We start from the raw sequence: 23,512 nt of genomic DNA on the forward strand, positions 1-23,512 counted from the left end.
GTTGGTATGTTGTAGAGAGATTTTGAATTAGTGTGGGAGCTCTGGGATCCATCACATGACATACTCTGCTGGTTTTACAAGCTTCTCGCAGGGATGTCAGGCCACAAGTTAATCTCTTGGCGTGTATCACTGCTGTCGGACAGAAGCCACATATCTGCAGAAAGGACCTTTTACAGGAAGGAAGCAAGGAATGCTTTTCCTACAGGTTTCATGGGCCCAGAGGTCATGAAACTCACTCAACACATAACTGACTTTGTAAAACTTCAGCTTGAGTAAGAGGGCAAAAAAACAGCCAAATTGATGTGGTGAAGAGAGGGTTTCCCTTTGTGACTGATATAGAATTTGCTTTTTAGCTTGTTACTTGCTGTTCTGGATCAGGAGATGTACACCCTTGGTATCGTACACAGACTCACCCTTCAAGGGAGAAACAGCAGGCATTTCGAGATCATTGATACACCAAGTTGTTGTACTTTCTGCATACACAATGTAAACTTTGTCATGTTAGGAGAAGCACTACAACTTTGTTAGATTTAGACTTTCATCCAAGACACTACTAGTTTTCAGTAGCTGTATGTTTATGGGATTTTTTCATCCACTTATTCATGATAAACATAGGTTCCCTTGTGTGATGTGGCTGGCTTTCTATTTGTTAGAGACTAGAACTGGTGATACGGGTCTGAGCCCTCCAGGCAGTGAAGAAAAGGGACAGCCTGACCATATCTACGAGACTGATAAGATCAACATGCTTCTGTACAGTTCATATTTAGAAAAACACAATCAATGTCACGATGAACCTGGGAGGGGGACACATCTTGTTGTGCTATTGCACATGGATGAAACATGTTCTCCTAGACTCTAATGTAGTTTCAAAGAATTGCATCTGTGATGTCCACAGCTGTTCTTATACAGTAGCCTATGTCCCCACAGTGGACTGCAACTGAGTTACTTACCAAAGTACTTACCAAAGACATGTACTTACATGCTGAGCTACAGCAACAAGTCTTGTTTACTTACATCCACACCTTAACAGGTGCAGCCAATTATATTAATAACATGCTGAAGCCACTGCACCACTCTTCAACTGCGACTGCAAATCCAGAGAAGCTAAATAATCTAAAAATGCAGTCAGAGATAATTCATCTTCAGCTTAGACTACTCTTATCTCGCTGGTTTTTACCTTTATCATAGAGGAAATAGTCCTTTTCTCGAATAGGTGTTGTTGACGTTACTTGCAGGGCTTGCTGGTGAGCTAAACTATCAGGCATGATTCCCCAATAATAACTTGGTTAAGACCTTAATACTACATACTCAATCAGAATATTACATCCTACCAGAGGTTTCTTGTATCTTGTGATACCGCTTTACAACTCATGCTCTGGCAACAGGTTTGCAAGTCCACTTGTTTTTAAAGAACAGCCTTGCTTGTTACGCCCAAGCACCAAAGGTGGTACAAAGGTTAACTGGATTTTTGAGTTTGTTTTCAATAATTTGGGTTGTTTGTTTCTGTTACTTTACCTGGCAACAGTGGCTCAAGTGGAGTTCAGTGCTGAATGATAAAGCTGCAGTACTCTGTAATCTGCTCATTACTCCCCTTTGGCATATTTGTCTTGAGATTGGGCATTATCTATGGCACAATGTGAAAGAAATATGTGATGTGAGCATACATACTACTTCTTAAAACTCTATTGCATGGTCGAAGTGTGTAATGAATTAAAATTACGGGCTGGAACCATGGAAACTGACAAACGTATTGTCCATTGCTTTAAGCCTGATAAAAAGGTTATTTCACTTCTTTCTGTTTAGCCTCAGATGACAGTGTGGGTTTATTAATCAAGAGAGTTTCCCAAGTATGATTAGGTTACTCAAACCACACATTTTCCTATTGTGGTAACAGAGGCTATCTTGTGCATAAATCCTAAAAATATATATATTTTACTTAAATCTGATGAAACAGTGATTGAAAGCAGTGTTAAAATTAAAATAAAAGGCTCTTTCAAGATGCATGCTGCAGTTAGCTTTTATGATTTGTGTACAATGTCTGAAGTATCTACAGTATCTCAACACTTGGGTTAGCTTTGGTTAGTAGCTAAAGCAGAAAGTTCTCCAAATGGCTAAAAACGGTTGCTGCCTGGATTTGCAGCTGTTTTGCCTTGTTCTCTGTCCTGTTGAAGTCATTTGAAACTTTAATATGTAAATTCATAATCAGATCTATAAGTCTTTCCATGAGATACATTTTCTTTAGCTGATGTCAAACCACACCATGAAAATATGATCTATCTATTATTATAAATGGATTAATTCAAATGAAACAGTGAAATTCTTTGAGAAACACAACATCAAGTATAATTATAAATGTCTCAAGTCTTTCAACATAAAACAGAAAATGTTGTAACATCATTGAAAAGCTAAAGTAGCAAAAATATCATTTTGGTAATTTTCTACAGAGATCAAAATAGGGGATCAGTACTGTTCAAATAAAAACAAAATCCGAGCCACTTAAGTTTCCTTTCTTGATTTTAAGTGTTGCTGATTCTTCAACTCTGTAGCAAGAATAAAATGATTTAGCAATTATGTGATCCAGAATGTTTACGCTTTGAACCTAGAGAGACTGGAATAAGCTGCAAAATAAAACTCACAGAAAGACGTCGGCTCCTCTGAAGTCAAACTCTACTTTTAGTGTATTCTACCCAAATTTTTTGATTACTAAAGTAGTGTTTGATGTTCTCAACAGCTCGGTGTGTGTTGTTTTGTGCTGTGGTTCCTTACATCAGAGATGGTTTACGGGACAGAAGTGTGAAAGATGGAGGAAGTCACTGATGAGGAAAAAACAAATGTTGGAAAGACACAAACCGAAGACAAATGAGAAGAAAAGTAAGCAATAAGAAAGAAAAGTAAGCAATAAGAAAGAGAGAGATATAATGGGGAACAATTTGTTTTATGAGAGGAAGGACAATATTGAATAATGGCAAAGAAAGATACCATGCGTGTCCTATGGATGTAGCTGACTTTTGTTTCAGTTGCTGCTTCAGGAATTGCCACCCAACAAACTGTTGTAGCGGCGCATCACCAGGAAGAAAGTTCTTCAACAGATCGATTTAATGTTCCGGGTCCGGTGTTTGTTAGACATTTTAAATCAGGTAATCTTACTGACATTAAGACTCAAAAAGGGTAATCCATCACTGAAGCCAATGTCTCCACCGATTGTCATATTGGCGGTCAAACACGACTAAAAAAAATGCACCAAAACTTTTAAAAAAAAAAAAACTTGATTGTTTCTAGAATTTCCGTCTAACTTACTGAATACACCTGTAATTTCGGATTTCTTGCACAGAATCTATAAAATAAATGTAACAAATACTTGATGGCTGTCATTTACTCTGCTGCACACACTTGCTGTCTTTCCCAAAGATAAAAGCTGGATTTTCAACTCAAACTCACCTTTGACACATTTAAACTCTCTCAAACTAGTTGTTTGACATGTACTTGAACAGGTCTGAATAATTGTCTAAATCATCATAAAACTGTCTGACAGACAGCATTTGTGGCCGGCTGGAGTGTTGGAAGGTAACTTATTTCAATGAGAAGAGTGACGTTTGGCTCGTTGTGAAGTCGTACTGGTCTTTGCAATCTTGCAGTGACAATACACTGAACGTTACTTCAGATCTGAGGATCACGCTGCCCACATCGTTAAGAAAACTATAGCTCAAGATAATTACTTTACTTGTTTCACATGGTGCTCACGGTAGAAGTTAATAATGTTATGCTTCTATTTTATTAATTTATTAATCTATTTGTGCCAGTATTGTAAATGATGGTATCAACATCTATGAAAGAAATATCAAAGGACAAAGATGATAGGGGTTAAATGAAAACCCAGACTGCCTGTTCAGCTTTATCTTAGCACAGAATCGAGAACAAAATCTAAACGATCAAACATTAATTTTGTGTTATATTGAGCAGAGCTATCAATAACACATTTTGTAAAAATGTAGAAACTGGTGGAGACAGACCCATGCATGTGAGGAAAAATACAGTTTTCCCCAACATTTCCTTAAGTGTGATTCAGCCAAACGTGAGGAAATATTTTGAAACATTTCAACTTTTCTACTTGAACCTCATCTGGATAAAGTGGGTAAAGTTACTAATTTCTTGGAAAAATATCAACCCTTTAAAAGAATTTTCTCATGGGTGGTGAAGGATCCAAAGACTACTGATACAGGAAATAAACTCTTGAAAAAAAGGGCTGACAATTTTGTTGGGGTTGATGGATGGAGGGATAGAGTGGCTAAACCAGGCCGAGACAGGAAGTAAATGGAGAAAGTCAAAAGAGATGATGAAAGAAGATAAGAGACCATAAGCAAGTGGTTAAGAAAGAGTAAATGAAGGGAAATGGCGATCCAATTCAAGTAAAAAAAAAATAAAAAGATGGAGTAAGGAGTGAGAGAAGGAACATAAGAGTAGGAGGTGTAAAAGAGACTGAGAGGCAAAAGTAACTCGCTGAAAATATTGAGTGATATGAACAGAAGAAATTCATGAGAGAATAAAATGAAAAAAGCAAGATATGGCTTGAGAGCCTGAAAGTATTTACCTAAATGAGTAAGGTAAACAAAAATGAAGAGAGTGTAACTAGTCCACCGTGCTCCTACATGGACACGCACTGAGGGCTGCTGCCAAATTAAACACTGACAGCTCTGCCTTAGCACCACTACCCAATCTGCAGCTGATCTCTACTGCACAACCTAAAAGAACGGAAAAAAAAACAAAACAGTGACTTCAAAAGTCGTCAGACAGAACGCTGGGCATCAACTTGACAGGTGTTGGGTTGTTTTGACTCTTTGTCAGTAATTCTCGAGAGAAATGCAGAAATGTAAGAATAACACTGCTTTTGAGAAGTGATGGAGAGCCGGAAATTTGAACGTTTGCCTCTGTGAAAAGGTTCTTTCTGGTGGAATTCCACGAGGAAAACTCACAAAATATGTTTCACTTAGGGTGAAAAGTAAGATTTAGGCTGCACTAAATATTAACGTTCGGATAAAAGGAACAGATGTGAATCAGAGAAGATGGTTACATTGACCAAAGCTAGAGAAGCACCCAGGGAGAACAGTCCTCCACAAATGCCAATGTCCTCACACTGTTTGAGACAGTAAACTGGATCTGCAGCTAAATTCAATAAGTCCAGTCTAGTCTTTTCATGAATGATGGAGGAGCGAAAAAGATAGCATCACCAAGAGCTGCTTGTACCATATTCTAACATTAATGCTCATAAAGAAACTTGATGCATGTCAGCTGAATCTGCTTGATAAAGACCAGTCAGACAAGTTGGGGGTTAAGTCTGGTGAAAAATCTTGTAATGTGTGACCCCTTCTGCAGATCAGTCGTGTAATGTGAATCCACGAGAACCTCATAAATCCCGATCACAAGACAAGCATACTGTGTGGTGTGAACAATGCGACACGCCTAAAAATCCTGCAGTATGAACTACGCCAACGGTGATATGCCACGTTTAAGGGTTTCAATTTGCTCAACATTCTTAAAGAATCCAATAAAATTCCACATTAATACTGGTTTAAAACTTAATGTTTCATGCCAAAGCACTAACTGGCATTGCGAAGCAGGCAAAAATGTGTTTCAACTTGAATAACATTTTACAGAAAAGAAATTTACTCACATGTTCGTCGTCAGTGCAGACATCTGAGGGAAAAGTTCATATGCTGTTAACAGTTAAGTCAAACGACTTTAACTTAGATGGAACTTTACCAGGTAGACAACATCTTCTGGTAAAAATGAGCCAGATATTTGTTCAGAATGACCGAAAGTGAATCTAACCTTACTCTGACTTGCCTCTTTGCAGGCAGAGCAAAGACGAACATAAAATGAAAGCAATGTAATTTTTATTTTTTTAAAAGAATGGTTATTCTGTGAAAAAGTACTGTGGATGCCGAGTGCTTAATTGTGTCAGCTCATTGATTTGAGTCCGGCTTCCTCCCACCAAAAGGTGACGCCTGATTCTGCAAAATCAAGATGCCAAATTTTGAGTGCGAAAATTTTGTCTAAACCATTAAATATATATATATATATATGAAAAAATCATATATAGCCCAGTGTCTTGTGAACATATTAAAGTTTGAATGGCGTCTCTAACTTAAGTGGACGTTGAGTAAGTTTGAAGCGGATTCAAATATCCATCAATGGTGAGATTTAAAAAAATAATAGTTAAACACCCATCTCCTGAATATGCTGAACATGTTCGCATTTAAATTGTTTAGATAGCTGAAGGTATGTGGAAGTAGTTTGGTGTCAAAAAGACAATAACAACAAAAAAGGATTAAGTAAATGCTGAATCAGCATTTACACAACGAATCAAATGACAACACAACACGAACAGAGTGTTTATTACTTACAGGTAACTTTTATTACTAAACATTTCATAAATAAGTTTTATTTCATCGTCAGGTTTGGGGATCTTCTACTGACTGCACACTAATAACAAAGTTGTTCATTCTGAGGTGCAAGAACACCTTTTGGAATGAAATGTGGCTAAAAAAGCAGACTCAGAACAGGAGCCTGGTCAGTCTGAATCACTACTACAACAATTACAAAATTCACTCTAGACATTCAACATAAATCGAATCAGTGACCTGCATAACATTTTGTCCAACAGGACCCTTTGTAACATCACAGAGAATTCTAACATCTTTCTTGGCAATGATGAGCAGCTGCTGCTTCAACTGTTTCTCTCTTTATCACTCATCAAACTTAAAAATATCTACATTAAAAAATAAGGGGAAAACAAATCCAAACTACAGTACATGAGGTTTTTGTACAGATAACGACAACAACAGAGGCCATGACCTACATTGCGAACAGACATCTGTTCCACAACACAAGCTAAAAATAAGTTTCCCAGTGGACAGAAGAGCTGAGACTGGACACAACGTGTAGCTTCAAGTGGACTTGCAAAGTAGTGCAGAGCTGCTGGCACAGCATCTATGGCTGAAGTCTATACACTTCACATCTGGCAGAAATACAACTCAAAATTATTGAACTTACATATGTGTGTGTGTGAGCGAGAGAGTGTGTGTGTTCAAAGCCTAACTTTCATTTAAAAGAAAAAAGTTTGTAAAACTTTCAACCAAAGTGTGAGTGTGTTTGGTTTTAACAAATGGCCATCACCTCTGGCTGTGAATGTGGGACTTTTCTTTTGACAAGCACAGATTTTAAGATACGTGTCCCATAGATTTCTACCTCTGCTCAAAAAACTGCATTTGAAAAACTCGAATGCAGCTTGTTTTACCACAAACTCCACTGATTGACCAGACAGTCAGCAGAAAACACTGTTTTTGGAATACAGTGGAACTTCTTTCTCGATAGGATGCCGACAGAAGTGTTGGTCAGGCAGGTTCTGAAACCCCCAAAACCTTTTGAATATCAGCTGCCATTTCTCCAACTTTCTGAAATCAATGATTTATCACCAACATCTATTCAACAGACATTAGAACAGCTACCACCAAAATTATTCTGTTGGGCTAATCTGAGCAGATTATTCTAAAAGTATATAGACAACAGTATACACAAATTTATTTGCTGTTGAAAGAATCCCCTCCTTAGCTAGCACCACTAATGCTCATCTTCTTAAAAGGGACTTCCCTTTGTAATAAATTCTAAGATGAGAAGAAAAACCTGAGATGTGAAACTAGCCCCCTTCGGCTCTTGATTGCCATCCTGCTTATCCAAAAATGGCCTACTTGCTTCCATCATACAAACACAGTCTCAGTTTAACGCCACAGCAAGTATGCGTCCATCAGCCGCCACATGTCCTTGAGTGTCCCAGGGAAAAAATTTTTTAAAAATCACTGTGGAGGTCAGAGGGGGTGGCAGTAGCAGTGGTGGCGGCTGTAGGATGTGGCCTTGATTTACCCGGAAGCAGCGGAGTGGCTGGATGCACCAGGCTATTTATTCTCGGTGGACAGGCGGGGAGGCTCCGGCGAGGCCTGGAGCCACGCGAGGGGGCGAGAGGGCGGGTCTGACGTCACATCCAGAAGTGTGCGTGGGCGGGGGGGTGATTTGGGTCCTGACTGGGATTAGGGAGGTGCAGGGCTGTGGGTTCAACTGCTGCTGAGGCAAGACAAAGACAGCAAGGAAGAGGGAGAGAGTCAGCGAAATGTCTGAGGAGGAGGAGGATTTCACCTTCATCCTCATTCTCCGTGGGCTCAGACCTCACCACAGTTGCCCAACACACACACTGAAACTACTGCATGTGGTGTGGTTCAGCAGAAGCAGAGCGTGTACGTGTGTGCGGGGATCAGCTATTACCAGGCAATGTAAATATGTGTCTGGGAGGAAATTGTTTTGCAGCTTAGTTATGTGACCCTGACTGAGGATATTTACATATAAATATATATTCAGACTGTATATGTGACTGTGTATCTATATGGTGTCAAATGACATGACCGTGTATATGTTTCCATGCACGCTGTATAAATATATACATACATTTATATGTGTGAGGCCCTGAATGTGCTTGTGTGCTATTTAGACATGTATCTTGTGTTTTGTTTATGTATTCATCTGTATGCATATAAAGAGAACTTATTGCACTACTTCAGTTAGCCCTCAGCAGCCTCTGGCTCCTTCTTCTTCTCTTTCACTTTTACAGATGACTTCCTGGAGACTTTTTTGTCCCCCGACTCCTTTCCCTCCTTCTCTTTGTCCTTGTCTTTTTTCTCCTTTGACGACTCCTTCTTCTCCTTGGAAGAAGAAGATTCTTTCTTTGATTCCTTCTTGGCCTCCTCCTTGGGCTCCTTGGCCTCTTTGCTCGATTCCTTCTTCGACTCCTTCTTCTCTTTGGATGACTCCTTCTTCTCCTTTTTTGCCTCTTTGACAGGTTCCTCTCCTCCTTCTTCTTTTACAGTTGTCTCTGAGGGCTCCCTTGACACCTCTTTCTTCTCTTTGGAGTCTTTATCTGAATCAGAAAAGGAAAAAAGACATAATTAATGTACAAAAACCTGGGTTAAGAGTGAGATAAGTTTAATTTGGATAGTGTGGGAAATGAGCGTGTTATCACGTAAGCCATCTTAAATTTGTTGCTGTTTAAACCCTGTGTGGAAATTTGAGCTGAACTCAGTTTAGGCACAGCCAAACTAAAAGAAGATAAAATAGAGTTCAACTTTTTCATGACGGAATTCTTAATGTTTGACTCTTAATATGCCTGTAAAATGCCTGTACATTCAACTGTAAAAAAGAAGGAATATGGTTATCTTATTATTATTTAGGTCTTTCAGTGTGGATAGATTTTGGGACACCAAAATGTTTTCTGGCCAAAACTTCAGGGATAGAGGTAGATTGTCTTATAGGACGACTTCAGATGGCTTGTCATATTGTAATCCAGTTAAGAATGAGGATTAACTGATGTTTACACAGTCATCTGCGTTTTTTTGTTCCTTAACAGACTCACACAGACACTGCAAATCTAAGAGGGTTTTAATATGAAGACAAATTGAGTGACAACGGCACCTGCTGCATGACAAAGGACCCCCACTTAATCAAAGTAACCCCCTACCCCTTCCGAACACATACACATTTCAGTCCCACCTCCTCCAGGATTGGATTGGCTCTCTGATAAGATGATAATGGGACTGTTGTCTGCCAACAATGAGACGCACTTCTTATCTCCATGAGAACGGAGAGGGTTTAGAGACTGGAGACAACAGGCTGGTATCTTACTGTGTGTGTGTGTGTGTGGAGATTGCAATACAAGAACTGTCTTCAAAAGTATCTGCATGTGTCTATGTGTGGGGATGTATCTGCCTTTGCATGTATGCAACGGAGACAACAAACTGCTCTCTGAAGTGTGTGTGTGCTCGCCTACTCCAGAGAAAAGCTCTAATCAGACAGCTCATCGTCTCGGGCTTAAGAGACAGAGACTCGGGTGCAGTGTGTGGCAGACGGGTGCCATAAACATTGATCGGAGCAAGCACTGAACATGTGATCTGGGCTGAAAACAAAAAATAAAAAAATAAAAAAACTCAACATGCAGCATGAAAACTTTTTTGTTGCTGTTTTGGGAAAGAACGTGTAAAACCAACATTACAGTCTGCCACTACAGTATTTAATGTCTCAACTGTTTAAAAGGTGCTAAATGTTGAAGTTCATTGAACCACTTGTGTTTTCCGCCTAAAGCCACTTGTCTCCCCACCCGACCATATAATCATACAACTGTAAACAGAAACGGGCATAAGTTGCATGCATGCAACAGCATCAGCTTGTACACAAATGTTCACTTTATCTGCAAAACATGTGAGAGCAAATATTTAGGTAGCAATAATACGAAAATAGCTGACCACAAATTGTTTGTCTGAAAGTGCAAATTTGCACTTTGACTTGCAAATTGTCTCCCTCCCTCTTTCTCGGTGGCCTCAGCACTTTTACAGTCTGACATGAAAGAAATGTTGGGTGAGGGTGTGTCTGTATCTGAGCAGTGAAGCTGTAAAGAAACGAATGCCAGAAAGAAAGCGTTTACTAAATACATGACTGAGTCCTCGAAGGTTGTCAAGAACGTAAAACATGTGCAAATCAGAGCTTTCACATGTGTTTTAGTAGTCATTTCATCAGCATGGTGAGTGGGTTAATCCCATTGCGACAGTCTAATCCAGACTGGATGCTAACTGTCTGGTAACCACTCCACACACACAATCCCTCAGTCTGTATATCCCCCCTCAGCAGCTGAGCCAACAGGCAGCAGGAGTCTGAGTGAGTTTGTGTGTGTGTGGGCTACATCTTTGTGTGATGCAGAACAACCATTTACACACTGAATCATCTAGAAGCAGGTAAAGACAAACAGTTCCTTAACAAATTAAACTTTCTTGGACTGATTTTCACTTCACCAGAACAAGTTTCATAAGCAAATACAGCTTCTTTGTGTACATGTTAAATGTAAACCTATTTATGTAGGTTGAATTACGCCTTTTAGTGATTTGGAGACGTCAGCCTGGCAGCGTAATGTCCCCTAATCTAATATATATGATGACTGAACACATCGTGTCCTATGTCCATTGTCCTATGGCTATATTCTGCAAAGGTCATATGTGGATAATTGATCAAATTACATTACTGTCAAGATAAAAGGTGAAAAGGTCATCACTGAGTATGACAGTGCAGAGAAGAACAAGAGAACTGTTGTGAAACTTCTCTCTTTCTTATTGATGTTTTGATCAATACAAGCCTGGAAATAAAAAAAACCAAACATCATGAGTGATTTGACCTCACCAAGCATGAGTTGAAACCGAAACTGATCCGAGTAATGGTCAGGTCTGAAACTCAGGTCAAACTCGTGTTTGGTGTCAGAGTTCAGTGCAATACTGTCCATTCGGATTAACACTGATGGTAACTGTGACTGCTGAGGTGCTCTGCACTGACGACAGGTAAATAATCATCATTTAAGGAACAGGTCAAATGCTGAGGTCAAAGGTCAAGGGTCCTCAACTCTGTGACTTGTTTTCCCTGAATGAATACAACATAAATGTAATGTGAACTACAACCGGGCAAAGCATCCTAACTTAAGTTAAACGTCACCTCAATTTATATGTTTGATGTGTCAGTATTTAGCCATACAGACAACTTTACTTGTGTTTGTTTAGATTTTTCAGTGTTTTCACAAGCACAAAAAATCCATTCACCTGAATGCACTGATTATATGTCAGGGTGTCTCTGCTTGTCTTGGGATAAGTGAGAAACTATTCAGATTTTTAAAAATCTTTTTAAATAAAATGAATTAACTTAATTTATAAAACAACAGCAGTTCAAAATAGAACAAAAATCTAAATGTTTAGTTTCTTCTAGGCCACATTTATTGAACATACCTATTAAATACTCGATTTCAAATAGCTGGTCTTACTAAATATATTCAAACTATGTTTCATCATTCCAGATGAAAAAACATCTAGCTGGAAAAATTATAAGAGATCATTGTTGCTCCTGTTTATGATGACTGTTGCAATGACAAATAAAAAGTTTGAAGCCTTTTCTTTATTTTGGGATGCTCATAGTTTTAATGGCCTTGTTGTTCGTTACATATGATGTGTACATGAAATCCTGTTGTGTTTATATTGTTGTAACTATGCTCGTCTTGGCCAGGTAACAAAGTAAGATAAAGTTAAGAGTCTTACATCCTGATTAAATACAGGTTTAATAAATTAATAATTGATACCAATTAAATAGCACATTAATGGTTCATAAAAAAGAGGAAAAGTTCTTCTTTAAGACCAATTTCCTAATCTAAAGTGTATCTTTGGAAGTTCTAGGCGACAATTTGTTGTTACACGAGTATAACAAGACTCACAATACATACTATAACAATACATTTGCAATAAGCGAATAATTCCCAGTACATCAATCATTCTTTATATTTGCTTGTGTTATGATTTTGTGGTGCTGAATGGACAGTTCCTGAAGAGATTACTTTACAAATATCTTCTAGTTTCCTGCAATGCTCCACTGCTGTTGTTACTGCAGTACGTTTGAACCTTTCCTCACATTTTGATCATGGGAGTGTTAGTTTTGTCTGTCTTTACCTGCCTTCGGCTGTTTCTGTCTCTCCCTGCAAAACATTTTCCATGTGGAGCTTGAAGGACCATCATTGTTACTGGTTCATGATTTAATGTGTGCTTTCATTTCACTGATGTCAGTGCTTTTGCAGCCAGAGGTTGAATTTCTTGGTTGTTTTTATATTCACACAGAGGTAGCTCTTACTAAAATGTTGATGAAAAGGAAGTTATAGTGAATATGAAGTCTGACAGGAATGATAGAGGATACTCTCATGTTAGACCTTGACTCGGTGGAGCATAACACTCCAACATAACATTATAAAAGTTAAATGAGCAGATCTGTAAAAACTTTCCGTGTGCTTGTATGTCAGGACCATTTTCCATTGCCCAGGGAGACCAGTGTCCCTCCTAAGTTTTTGCTTAGAAAATAAAAGTGTGTGAGTGAACCGGGTTCTCAAGGGAGCAGTAGCAAAGAGTCGATAAACATTGACGTTGTAAGACAAGATGGCAGCTTCCCTCCTGTATGGAAATCTAAAGGGGTCAGGTCACATCTTGTCAGTCTACTACTTCAACAAACTAACAAAGTTGAAGTGTGTAGACTAAACAGGGCAGAGGCCTGCACTCCACATTGTTCTGACTTGATGGGATCAAGGTGACGTTAAGCCCTTTTCACGTGGGAAAGGAGCTACCTGGAAAGGCCTGGTAGTTTGTCTGGATTAATACAGTGAACTGCCATTTAAATCCCATGTGAATCTGACACAGCCACGTCTGGACGAGATCTGCTCGACAGAAAATTGTATGTGATGTACTTCTTTAAGTGCACATCAGTGGTAAAACTGAATGTTTCTTAAGGGAATACATCCATTATAATATTGCTCTCCAAAATGACCAAGGAGGTGTTTCATTTTAAAGAACATGCTTGTCAGCATGAAAAAGACAAAAAACTAAATGAAACTGGGCAATCACTCTACTCATACAGAGGCTGCCTTCCCTAATGACATGATTTGCCCTCGTGTGGTTTTTGGTAGGTCCTGTATAACTGAGGTATTTGGTTGTGTGTCTCCCTCAACCTTAGTTTTTCCAGAGAACGTTTTAATTTGAACAAAGATGGTTTATTAGTCCATTGTGGTAACACCTCTGCTATATGATTACTTTTTTGTCATGGAATTGGTTTCTGTTTATATATATTACTCAGATTAGGGTTATTGGTTGCCAATTCAAATCCCATGGTAAACTGCGGATGGGAAAAGTGAATGAGTAACACTCAGTGAACACCCAGCTGCTGCTGGGAGGTCACATGGTGGTACTGGGCAGCTTTGAGTGTGGACGCAAGGCTGGAAAAGAGCAAAAAGCAGCAGAACTTTCTGGAAACAAAGTTTCTGCGCTGATTTTATCTCAGATTTTAGACTCTCAGTTTATTTATCACAGACATGACATTTGTATCCATAGTTTGAGTTTGATACAATTTAGTGTCCATAAATTATGAATACTAAAGAGCTTTTATGCCCTGGCAAACTTCAAGTACAGAATCAATAATGTTAGATGGTTTACGATCAACATATCCCACAAGCTATTTCACACATGAAAACAGCATAATGTCTCAGTCTCAGAATCAGTGCTGGGCCTTCGCTGCAGTTTTCTCCACAAAAGATTCTCTGCAAAATTTGCGTTGTCACTACTGGAAATACCCTGAAGTTGAGCCTGGGTGGAGCACATTGAAGGCTGTCGTTTATGATAATTGTTTTTGTACTTGTAGCTACACTGCATGTATTTAGAAGCATTTGCTATATCCATGTGCAAGTGCAAGTGGAAAGTAACAGTGATCAGTAAAAAGTATGAAGCACACACACTTGCTATTATAAATTCTCCAGAGGACTATCTCCTGTATCAAGATGTGGTTTCACTCTGTCATTTTCTTACTACTAAAGAGCAGGCAGGATAAACTTGGCACCTGGTCCAGATCATATTTTGTGGAAATTTGCATGTCTAGAAACTTCAGAGCTGCATTAGAGGTTTTAAAAGTACTATAGAGAACATTCCTAGATATAAATACATCACATTTACTGTTAAAATATATGGAAAGTAAGAGCAGATGCTTTGATACACGTTATTTGCTGCTTGAAAAGGGCAGCTGCATATGCATTGTGGTTGCAAATGACCAGCAGAGACATTTATTGGAGTAGATTTGGGCTTGAGTATACACAGATGCTTTAAAGGTTCCTGTTAATTTGAAAATTCAGTAGGTAGGGTGGCTGTTACTGTATAAATGTAGGTATTTTCTGTGTGTATATCTGGTGTATGCGATATAATGCATCATTTCAATAAATCACCCTTAAACAAACTTGTCCTAACTCATAAAAAGACTGTTTTCAACTTATTTAGACTCTTCATCTTCCACCGGAGTTTAGAGGGCAACACTTGTTTGTTCCTCTTGAAACAAAAACAAAAACCGCAGCAACAAAAGTCAGAGTGACGATAAGATAAGGAGAACGACGCTATCGGCACTGTGTTCAAAGCCCACATGTTCTGCCTGGATTCATGTGTTAGCGGTGGATCATCGCAATGCATTCATCTGCAGACAGCCGTAGTCAAAATACAGGAGGCCGCACAGATCGCCCGCATCCCGACCTCGTCACCATAAGGACTCCGCAGCTGAAACCTGCTGATTTACAGAATCCACTGCACCATGTGCGTATGAAAGAATGAGAAAAACTGCAGAGAACTGACTGATTGGATCTGTGGTAAAGTGTGTGTCTAAGACTGTGCATTTGTGAGTGTGTATGCCAACTTAGATCGAATGTGCCTGTGTTTGTGCAGTCCAGTCGAGGCCATTGAACACAACACAACGGCATTATGTGAAGTTCAAAAAACAAAGTTGTGTGGTCAACAGCGTGGGAACGACAACAGCGTGTGAAAGGAAGAGGAACACACAAACATATCAAATCATAAAAAATCTTCAAAGTTCCTTTTGTTAAAACATTCAAAGTAGCTCCTAAACGTACTAATTTACTGATGAACACAAGGACACTTTGAACACACAATCTCTCATGAAGTCATTTGTCAAGAAGGAACAAGATGATCACTTCCATCCGATGACAAAAGCCACCACACAGAACTTGGCAGAATAACTACTTAATTGTATAATTTACCACAATTCTTCATTTCTACATTTCCTCTTTTATTGTAGGGTGTCTTTATGACATGATAACATCGTCCTCTCTTTTTATACTGACATTACCGTCACGTCTGAAAGTCTGAGAGTCTTTAATGGTTGCAAGACGGCATTCTTGGAAATGCAGGAGACAGAAAAAAGTAATAAAAACAGGTTCTTATAAATAAGTCACAAAAATCAAAGCATCCCAAACCCCTTTCTTCTTCTTTTTCTGAATACTATCTAATAATGGAAAAAAACAAGGAAAGTCTGTCTGAGTGGCTGGATGGGCAGTTTTTAATACTATTCTTGTTGTGGAATGTGCTGCTGAAGCACAACAGGCCTGTCCATTGCTGTATGTATGTGTGTGTGTATATGGAGACCATGCCAGCTCAGCTAAGACTGTGCCCTGTGCTACACCTCCCATGGAACACTTCATATATAAACTGTCTTTGGAAGAAAAAAACAGATATTTATGTGCAAATGGGCACTGGAGCACGTACACACACTGACACACACTGTTATTATTGCAGTCTTACGTCCAAAGTGATGATGGGGAGTGTCTTTGCAGACAGTAAAAATGTTTCCCATGCACAGAGAGAGGAGAGAAGAAGTGAAGTGGTTTGGAAAGCCTCTTTTAAAATTTTCATATGAATTTACTACTGACCCTATATATAAAACCTGAATCTGTTTGACTTTTTGGATATTACATAACTTGCTGAAATAATTGCGATTTTTCAAATGAATTATTCATTTTTTGCTAAGAAGAAAATTCTGATGTGAGAAGCAGCGTAATTAATGGTTTCAATCTACAGCTAAAGACAGTAAATAAGAGAAGTAGATGAGAACAATGTGCTGGTTCCAACACACTGAAATAACACACATCTTGTCTGGAAACTGACGAGAGAAAACTCATGCTCACAGATGTTCACTGGAGCTCCCAACACCTGTGTTAACTAACCAAAGCTGATATTAAGAGAAAGACACTGCAGGATTTGAAGGTACAGAAATCAAGCAGAGCGTACCTTCCTGCAACCTGTTTGTAATAAGAACACAGAACTCTCTTCACTGAAGAGGTGGCATAGTGCTACTTTGATACTTTGAAATGGATCTAGTGGCTGAGATTTTTATGACTGACTTATCGTCATCAGGTTGTTATCCACTCATTATTCACAGTTATGATAGGGTAGAAATAAAGATCTCCGGGAATATTTAAAGTTTCATTGAGGTTTGGGGACAAGGATAAGGACACTTACTGTATGGCAGAATTAATCCAAGGGTCTCTCATTATGAGTCCGTTCAACATGGCCTTACACTGTTAATGAATGAATTGAAGATGACTTTTCAGTGGAAGTTTTAAAATGATAGCAAAGGTCTCAAAGGGTTAAATATGATTCTGCAGTATGTATGATCAACTTAGACTTTGCATTCTGCCTTGAAGTTGGGCATCTGAAACAACAATGAACCTGCATTCCCAAAGACTATTCTGATAACATATTGTGCAATAGCAACCTTTGACACTGACATTTGTAATATATTCTGTGTAGTGTCTTTCAGCTAATAAAGAGAAGCCTGAGCTGTAGAGGAGATTCAAAATTTGATAAAGGACGTTCAGCATCAGAACTCCGATAGACATCCGGTCCCTGAGTTCAAAAAGGAAGGAGGGAAGAGAAGAGAAGGGAAAAGGTGGCAAAAGCAGATTAAACAAGGAAGAATCAAAGTTCATGCAACAGCAAAATTAATTAAGAAAAAATGGCAATTCATTTTTTTAAATGTGACAATAAAATTTAGAAAAGCAATGAAAGACAAAGATTCAAAAAGAGAGCGGTTGATGGAGACCACTGCTTGCTCCTTCTCTCTGGGTGTGGTATAGTGGGTGGGTTCATTCCCGTGGTTGGCCAAGATATTTTTTCTCTGCTCAGCTACGCCCTGCTACTAACCAACATGCAGACACACACAGACATACCCACACACACACACACACACATATATAATGTACAGAAAAATATACAGTGGCCTGTCCAAAGAACCAACATTTTGGCCTGATAGAAAAGGACATGAGGTTTTCCAGGTCTGGTGGTGACATAAAATCTCTCTGGCTCCGTCTCTCATAAACACACACTGATACACACCGACATGCACACACACGCACGCCTCCATCAACTTCCTCGGCACTCTCTGCTCTCTGTCTAAATACAGCCAGCCACATCAGAGAGGACATTTACAACACTGGGGGAGTTACACACACACACACATATATACACACACACGTCAACTGCAGATTTCATTCAATATACACAGTATATACATACCTTAAATGAAAACACGTGACATCCAATACACACATGCATGATGATAATTTGCACATGTGAACACACAGACAAGTACTGTGCCTTAAATGTAGGATGCTAAATCTAGTTTGAGCGTATGTTTAGTTGGCTTCTGTTGTGGTCTGCCTGTTGTTCTGCTCCGAGACACAACAGTCCATCCCTGGAAAGTGTTTTAACACTCCTCTACCATGGCAACATAAGCAGGCACACACACAAACACACACACACACACACAGTACAAAGTTCAAGACTAAAAGTCAAGTCAAGGCACTTTCAAAACTAATACCACAAACATTTTCATGGATCGTTTGCAAATGTTTTACAGTGGAAAATAAGAAAAAAAGAACCAAATATTTGGTCTGACCACCTTTGCCTTTATATTGACACCAATTCTATACAAGCAATTGGATTTCAAGTTATCTGGCTGATAGGCTACTCCAAGAATCTTAAAGAACATCCACAGTTCTGTGAATTAAGGCTCAGTTTCCTTCCGTAACTTTTTCTCAGTAATTAACTTTTAACTGACAGCATGATGCAGTGACCAGGTCTCTGTCGGGGCCCTATTTAGCACCTTGTTATCAGATCCCCATTCAAGTGTATTGTGGTTAAGAATCTAAACATCTGTAGTGCCTAAAACCTGCACATAGCACTGTACATGGGCTGTATATACTGTGCCCTTACAGAGCACTTTGACAAGCATGACTTCACTTTACAGAAATCCGTCTGTACTAAACAAGCACCAAATATGCCCTGTATGCATTTGTTAAAACCCTGTGTGGGTGTGTGTGAATAAAGCTGACTTTTCAGTCTGGTCGAAGACACACAAAAATGTTTACACAGCAGGAAATGAAACATGAGCTTGCTTGCTGCGGAAAAAAAAACGGAAATAAAATGTAAAAAAAAAATTACCCAGAATACAACAGCTTTTTAGTTTTAATAGATCTAAAGGCCCTTGCAAAAGCTTCCAAACTCCCCTGATCGGACGCTGGGTCAACACCTCGGGCTCTTTGCTGTGTTTGTTGAGGGTTCCCTGAGAAGATGTTTTCTGGTGTGTCACAACGTATTGTCCAGTTGGAAGTCTGTAATTACCATGAAGGAGTGTGCTTGGTCTCAAACAGTCTTTAGCTTGGTGGTATGTATCTGTCCAAGTAGAACATTCTACAGTAATATGATAATCAGTATGATTTACCCAACTTGTCAGTGGCTTAATGCTGCAGGTGATACCTCATGTTTAAAGGGGTGAAATATCTCAGTCAGCTGATTCACTGGTCTGAAATGTAGCCTTTAAAAAGCCTTGTATTAGTTAATTTTAACTCCACAGATGCTGACTTTACAGCTGATCTTGCAGATGCCTTCATACTAACTCCCCGCTGAACAGCAGCATCAGTGAAACTCCCAACCTGTGAAACTTAAATGGAAAAGGCAGAACCAACTAACAGAGCTGTGAACTTGGCTGTCCCTGAAGCCAATTATAAAAATATTTGCAGATATTTTCAGATCTTTTAGTATTTCAGGGTTCTGACTGTTTTCCTTGTCGCTCATGCAGAGCGAAGGGAGGAAGGGGCAACACCCAGCCTGGCCAGCCACAGAAGGAGAACCCTGCTGGGGGAAAACCCTGCACATAGACGCCCCCTCCTCAACCTCCAAACCAAGCAGAAAGACCCCTAAGGATCTGAGGGACACCACATTGTATATACAGGTAGACTTTACAACATGTACACAAAACCACATTAGTGCCCACAAATTAAACTCTAGATGGAGTCTCACACACACAATAAAACACAGTTATGGGAACGTATCACTCGTAGCACAGGCACTGTTAAAGCAACGTGAGCGTTTACTCTTGACCTGGAAACAAAAACTTGATATCTCATCATTGGGGCCCATCTGGTAGCTGCTAAGTGTTCACATACATTATCAACAAAGTGTGAGGTTGTGTCCAAGGTCAACAACTGATTTTAGATTTGGAAGCAGAATAAACAAAAAGTCTTTATAGTTCTCGTAGAGGAGTAACCTTTAACAGATGCTCTTTAACATTGCATAGTAATATGAGCAAATTACTGATATTTTGTCAATATTCAGAAGGAATTTATTAATGGTTGCAACATCTAAAAAATTCAGTGCTTATACCAATGTCAATTTAAGCACACGTACCAATGACCTAATATAAATGTGATTTTGTTCTTGTCCAAACAGAAGTTGTCTTGCAAGAATTTCCTCCAAATAAGAAAAATCTGCTCCAGTATTTGTTTTTTTAAAGACTTTATCAAATATAAATATAAAAACTTAATATTAGTCCCAGCTACAGACTCCAGTTACGCCCTGCTTTGCTTTGTTTGCATTGAGTATTATTAACAAACATTTACATTAATCAGTTTAACTTAAACAAGAACTTTTTTTTGTTTGCAGTTCATGATAATTCAACCGTCTATAATTCCAGACCAAACAGTATAAAACTCAACACCCAAAAAGTCCCAATACTATACTGTTTATTCTCTAAATGACGGTGACTGATAGAGGTTTTTCTAACGGTTGTTGTTTCAATCAATTCTCCACATTTATCTTAACAAGACACGTCTGTTCTTTTTAAATTTTTCAGTCACTCCCTTCTTACCTTCTCACTTCCAAACTTGACTCCTCCTTTCCTTCCATCTCCCTTCATCCCATTTTCTCTTCTCAAACTTCTTGTCAATCCTTTGTTTTTTTCCTTTTTCCTCCTTTCCTCCTCATTTCAGCCCTCTCCCTTTTCCTCCACAGCTATCTCCTCTTCCTTTTTTCCTTTCACTTCACGCTCCCCCTTCTTTTTTCATTCCCCTTCCCTCTTTTTCTCTTTCCAAATGGACACCTGTTAAGCTTCCTTGGATGACCCGCAGCAGCTCTGGCTCTGCATGTGTTTGTTAACTGTACTGCGGTAAGCCACCATTCTTCCTCCTCCTCCTCAGCACTACCTCTGCCAAAGATACATTTCACTTCACCACATCTCTGACAGGAAAGAATATGAGCGAGGGAAGGGAGGAAACCATGAAGTAATATTTCTGACCCCTGCCGGGTAAAAACAGTGGAGGCATTATACTTAGACGGGGGAGTCCATTCATTTTCCTGTCTCACCCCAGCAGCTATCCATGCATTCAACAGAATCCCTGAATAGAACCTCCTCGTAACTTTTGATTTAAATCCTTCTCTGGTATTTCTAATTTTATTTTCATCTCTACATGTGCTTTTGCATCACTATCACAAGGACTATAAGGCAAGAAGCAGGGTACACCCTGGACATGTCAGCTGTTCATCACCAGGCCCAGTTATCTTGTTACTTTCCAACAGTAGAAGTAACTGACAGTTAGTTAGTTATAACAAAAACGCAGTACCTTTATAATTACTCAAGTTTAATCAAGTTTGGAGGATGTAGTAGTAGAAAAATCATTTTAAAAGAAAAATGAAAGCTGTAAAAATCAAACTAAAATACTTTTTATAAATAGCAGTCTTATTAGCATAAATCTGTTTAATCTTTTGCTGATTCTCTGTGAATTATTTTTCGATAGTTTTCATTCCTAAGTAACAAAATAAAACATAAATGACAAGCTGACGGTGACATAATATTAGTGCAAGCTGCTCAGTTATCCCTCAAATTGTCTATGTGTGGCATTACGGTTGCCAGTTGTATGTCAAACTGATTTCCCCATCATTAATAAAGCACATAGCACACAAGCATGCCAAATTTACTGCAAACACACTTTATTCCACCAAATTAACAGGTGGAAACGATGTGACTAAAAACACATTGGAGCTCCTACACAAATATGCCAAATTAATTCAACAAGCACCCTTCAGCTGATGCTTAACATAATTTTGGAATTACTCCGTTATTTTAATGACATTTTACCTGAGACACTCACATAGACACACCAATAGGAAAAAAGCTGTCTCATTAATCTAACATTGTCAACAAGCTACAGTCACACAACACAGCTTGCGCAACAGAATCAGAATTTCTTTCTTATACTTTTTTTTTCATTATACAGTAAAATACTCGAGTGATTCAAAATAAATTAAATTCACTGTGTGGCAGTATTGAGTAATACTGTCAACAAGGCACTGCACTGTAAAATATTTTGGGATGAATTAATATCTGAGCAACATATTCAGCTGCCTCTCCAGTAAGTTGCTCATCTCACAGATGGACTCTGGTCTACTGACTCCGACTGGCAGGTGCTAGTTGGAGTGCCTCACCAGGGAGAATAATATAGACCTCTGCCAGCAGCTGCAGTCCAAGACGATGGAATAAGAGTCTGTCAACAGGATGAGACTCTCACTGAAGAGGCAGTTGAATGATATAGAGCACTGCTAGAACAGTCACAGCCTGGAGATAAGAAAGCAACAGATGGGCTGGGTCTGCTTTAGTTATGGTAAATAAACCATTTACCATAACTAACCATGGATGGAACTGTTGTCTCGGGTGGATTTTTAAAAGAAAAGCTAAACTGAGTGGTCAAACTTCAGCTGCTGTTAATAGGTTTGCGCCCTTTGCATAGTTTCTTTTTCAGTGTATGGGAAACACTGTAATCCCCAAAATAATATAAACTTTACATGATTATGAAGAAATTAATGTTCAAAAAGTTCTGGTGCCAGTCAAATTAAAGTTAGAAAACTATAATGGCATTCTGACTACAGTCACACACAGGTAATAAACATCCTCTACTGTATAATCACACGGTAACTTTTCTCCCTCTTTACTTTCACGCTTCATTTTTCAGTTTCCTCCTTCTTCCCCCTCTCCTCTGCACCCCTCGCTCTCTCTCTCTTCGTGCTGCTGTCTTGCTCTCTCGCCCACACCAGTAAACTCTCAGTTGCATGTAAATTGTTGCTACAGTCCTGTAATCACAGCTCCAAACAGCCAACAACATGGCCACTGCTGTGAGCCTAAGCCAGGCTATAAACACACTCATGAACATTACAGTTCAGTGCAATAGTTTATGGGTAATGATATGATATTCATTGGTGGCTCAGCATCATTAACAGCGATCTTGAACAAGTTGATCTCACGTTTATCTGTAAACTCAGACATCAGGTTCCATCCAGTTGTTTTATTATTATTATTAGTTGTTATTATTTATCTAACAAACCCCACAGATGTGTTTCCTCTTGCTCTACAAAACAAGGAAGAGTGGCAACACATTATAAGCTTCTTCTGACTTCCTCTGAGATCATCATACATGTTAGTGTAGCCAAGTTCACAAAACAGACATCTTCTTTAAGTTACTGCTGAAGTTTTAAAATCAGGATTTTATCCGAGCAGAATGACAGTTTGGAAATAATTTAAGCAACCAAGAGTTGACTTATAGCCTTAATGGGCTGATTTTCAGCTGTGTGTAGCTGTCTGACAAAAGAAAAAGAAAATGGTGTGAATAAGAGCAGCTTTATTATTGTGATGATCCATGTTTGATTTGTGTAATCTGTGACAAAAGCAAAGGATTGTGGGTGCTATAAGAGTG

General features: G+C 38.9%; 1 protein-coding gene across 1 annotated transcript in view; it reads right to left on the bottom strand.

Moving 5' to 3' along the window:
• Nucleotides 1-6,395: 6,395 nt before the first annotated feature.
• bbs9 (Bardet-Biedl syndrome 9) overlaps nt 6,396-23,512 on the bottom strand; it is a 148,888-nt gene continuing 131,771 nt past the window's right edge. Inside the window, exon 22 of the mRNA XM_072393775.1 lies at nt 6,396-8,962. Coding sequence (XP_072249876.1) covers nt 8,607-8,962 — 356 coding nt within the window. The 3' untranslated portion in view covers nt 6,396-8,606. The remainder of the gene's footprint in view (nt 8,963-23,512) is intronic.

Source organism: Leuresthes tenuis, unplaced genomic scaffold, assembly GCF_036924035.1.
Source record: "Leuresthes tenuis unplaced genomic scaffold, fLeuTen1.0.hap1 SCAF_10, whole genome shotgun sequence".
Lineage (NCBI taxonomy): Eukaryota > Metazoa > Chordata > Actinopteri > Atheriniformes > Atherinopsidae > Leuresthes > Leuresthes tenuis.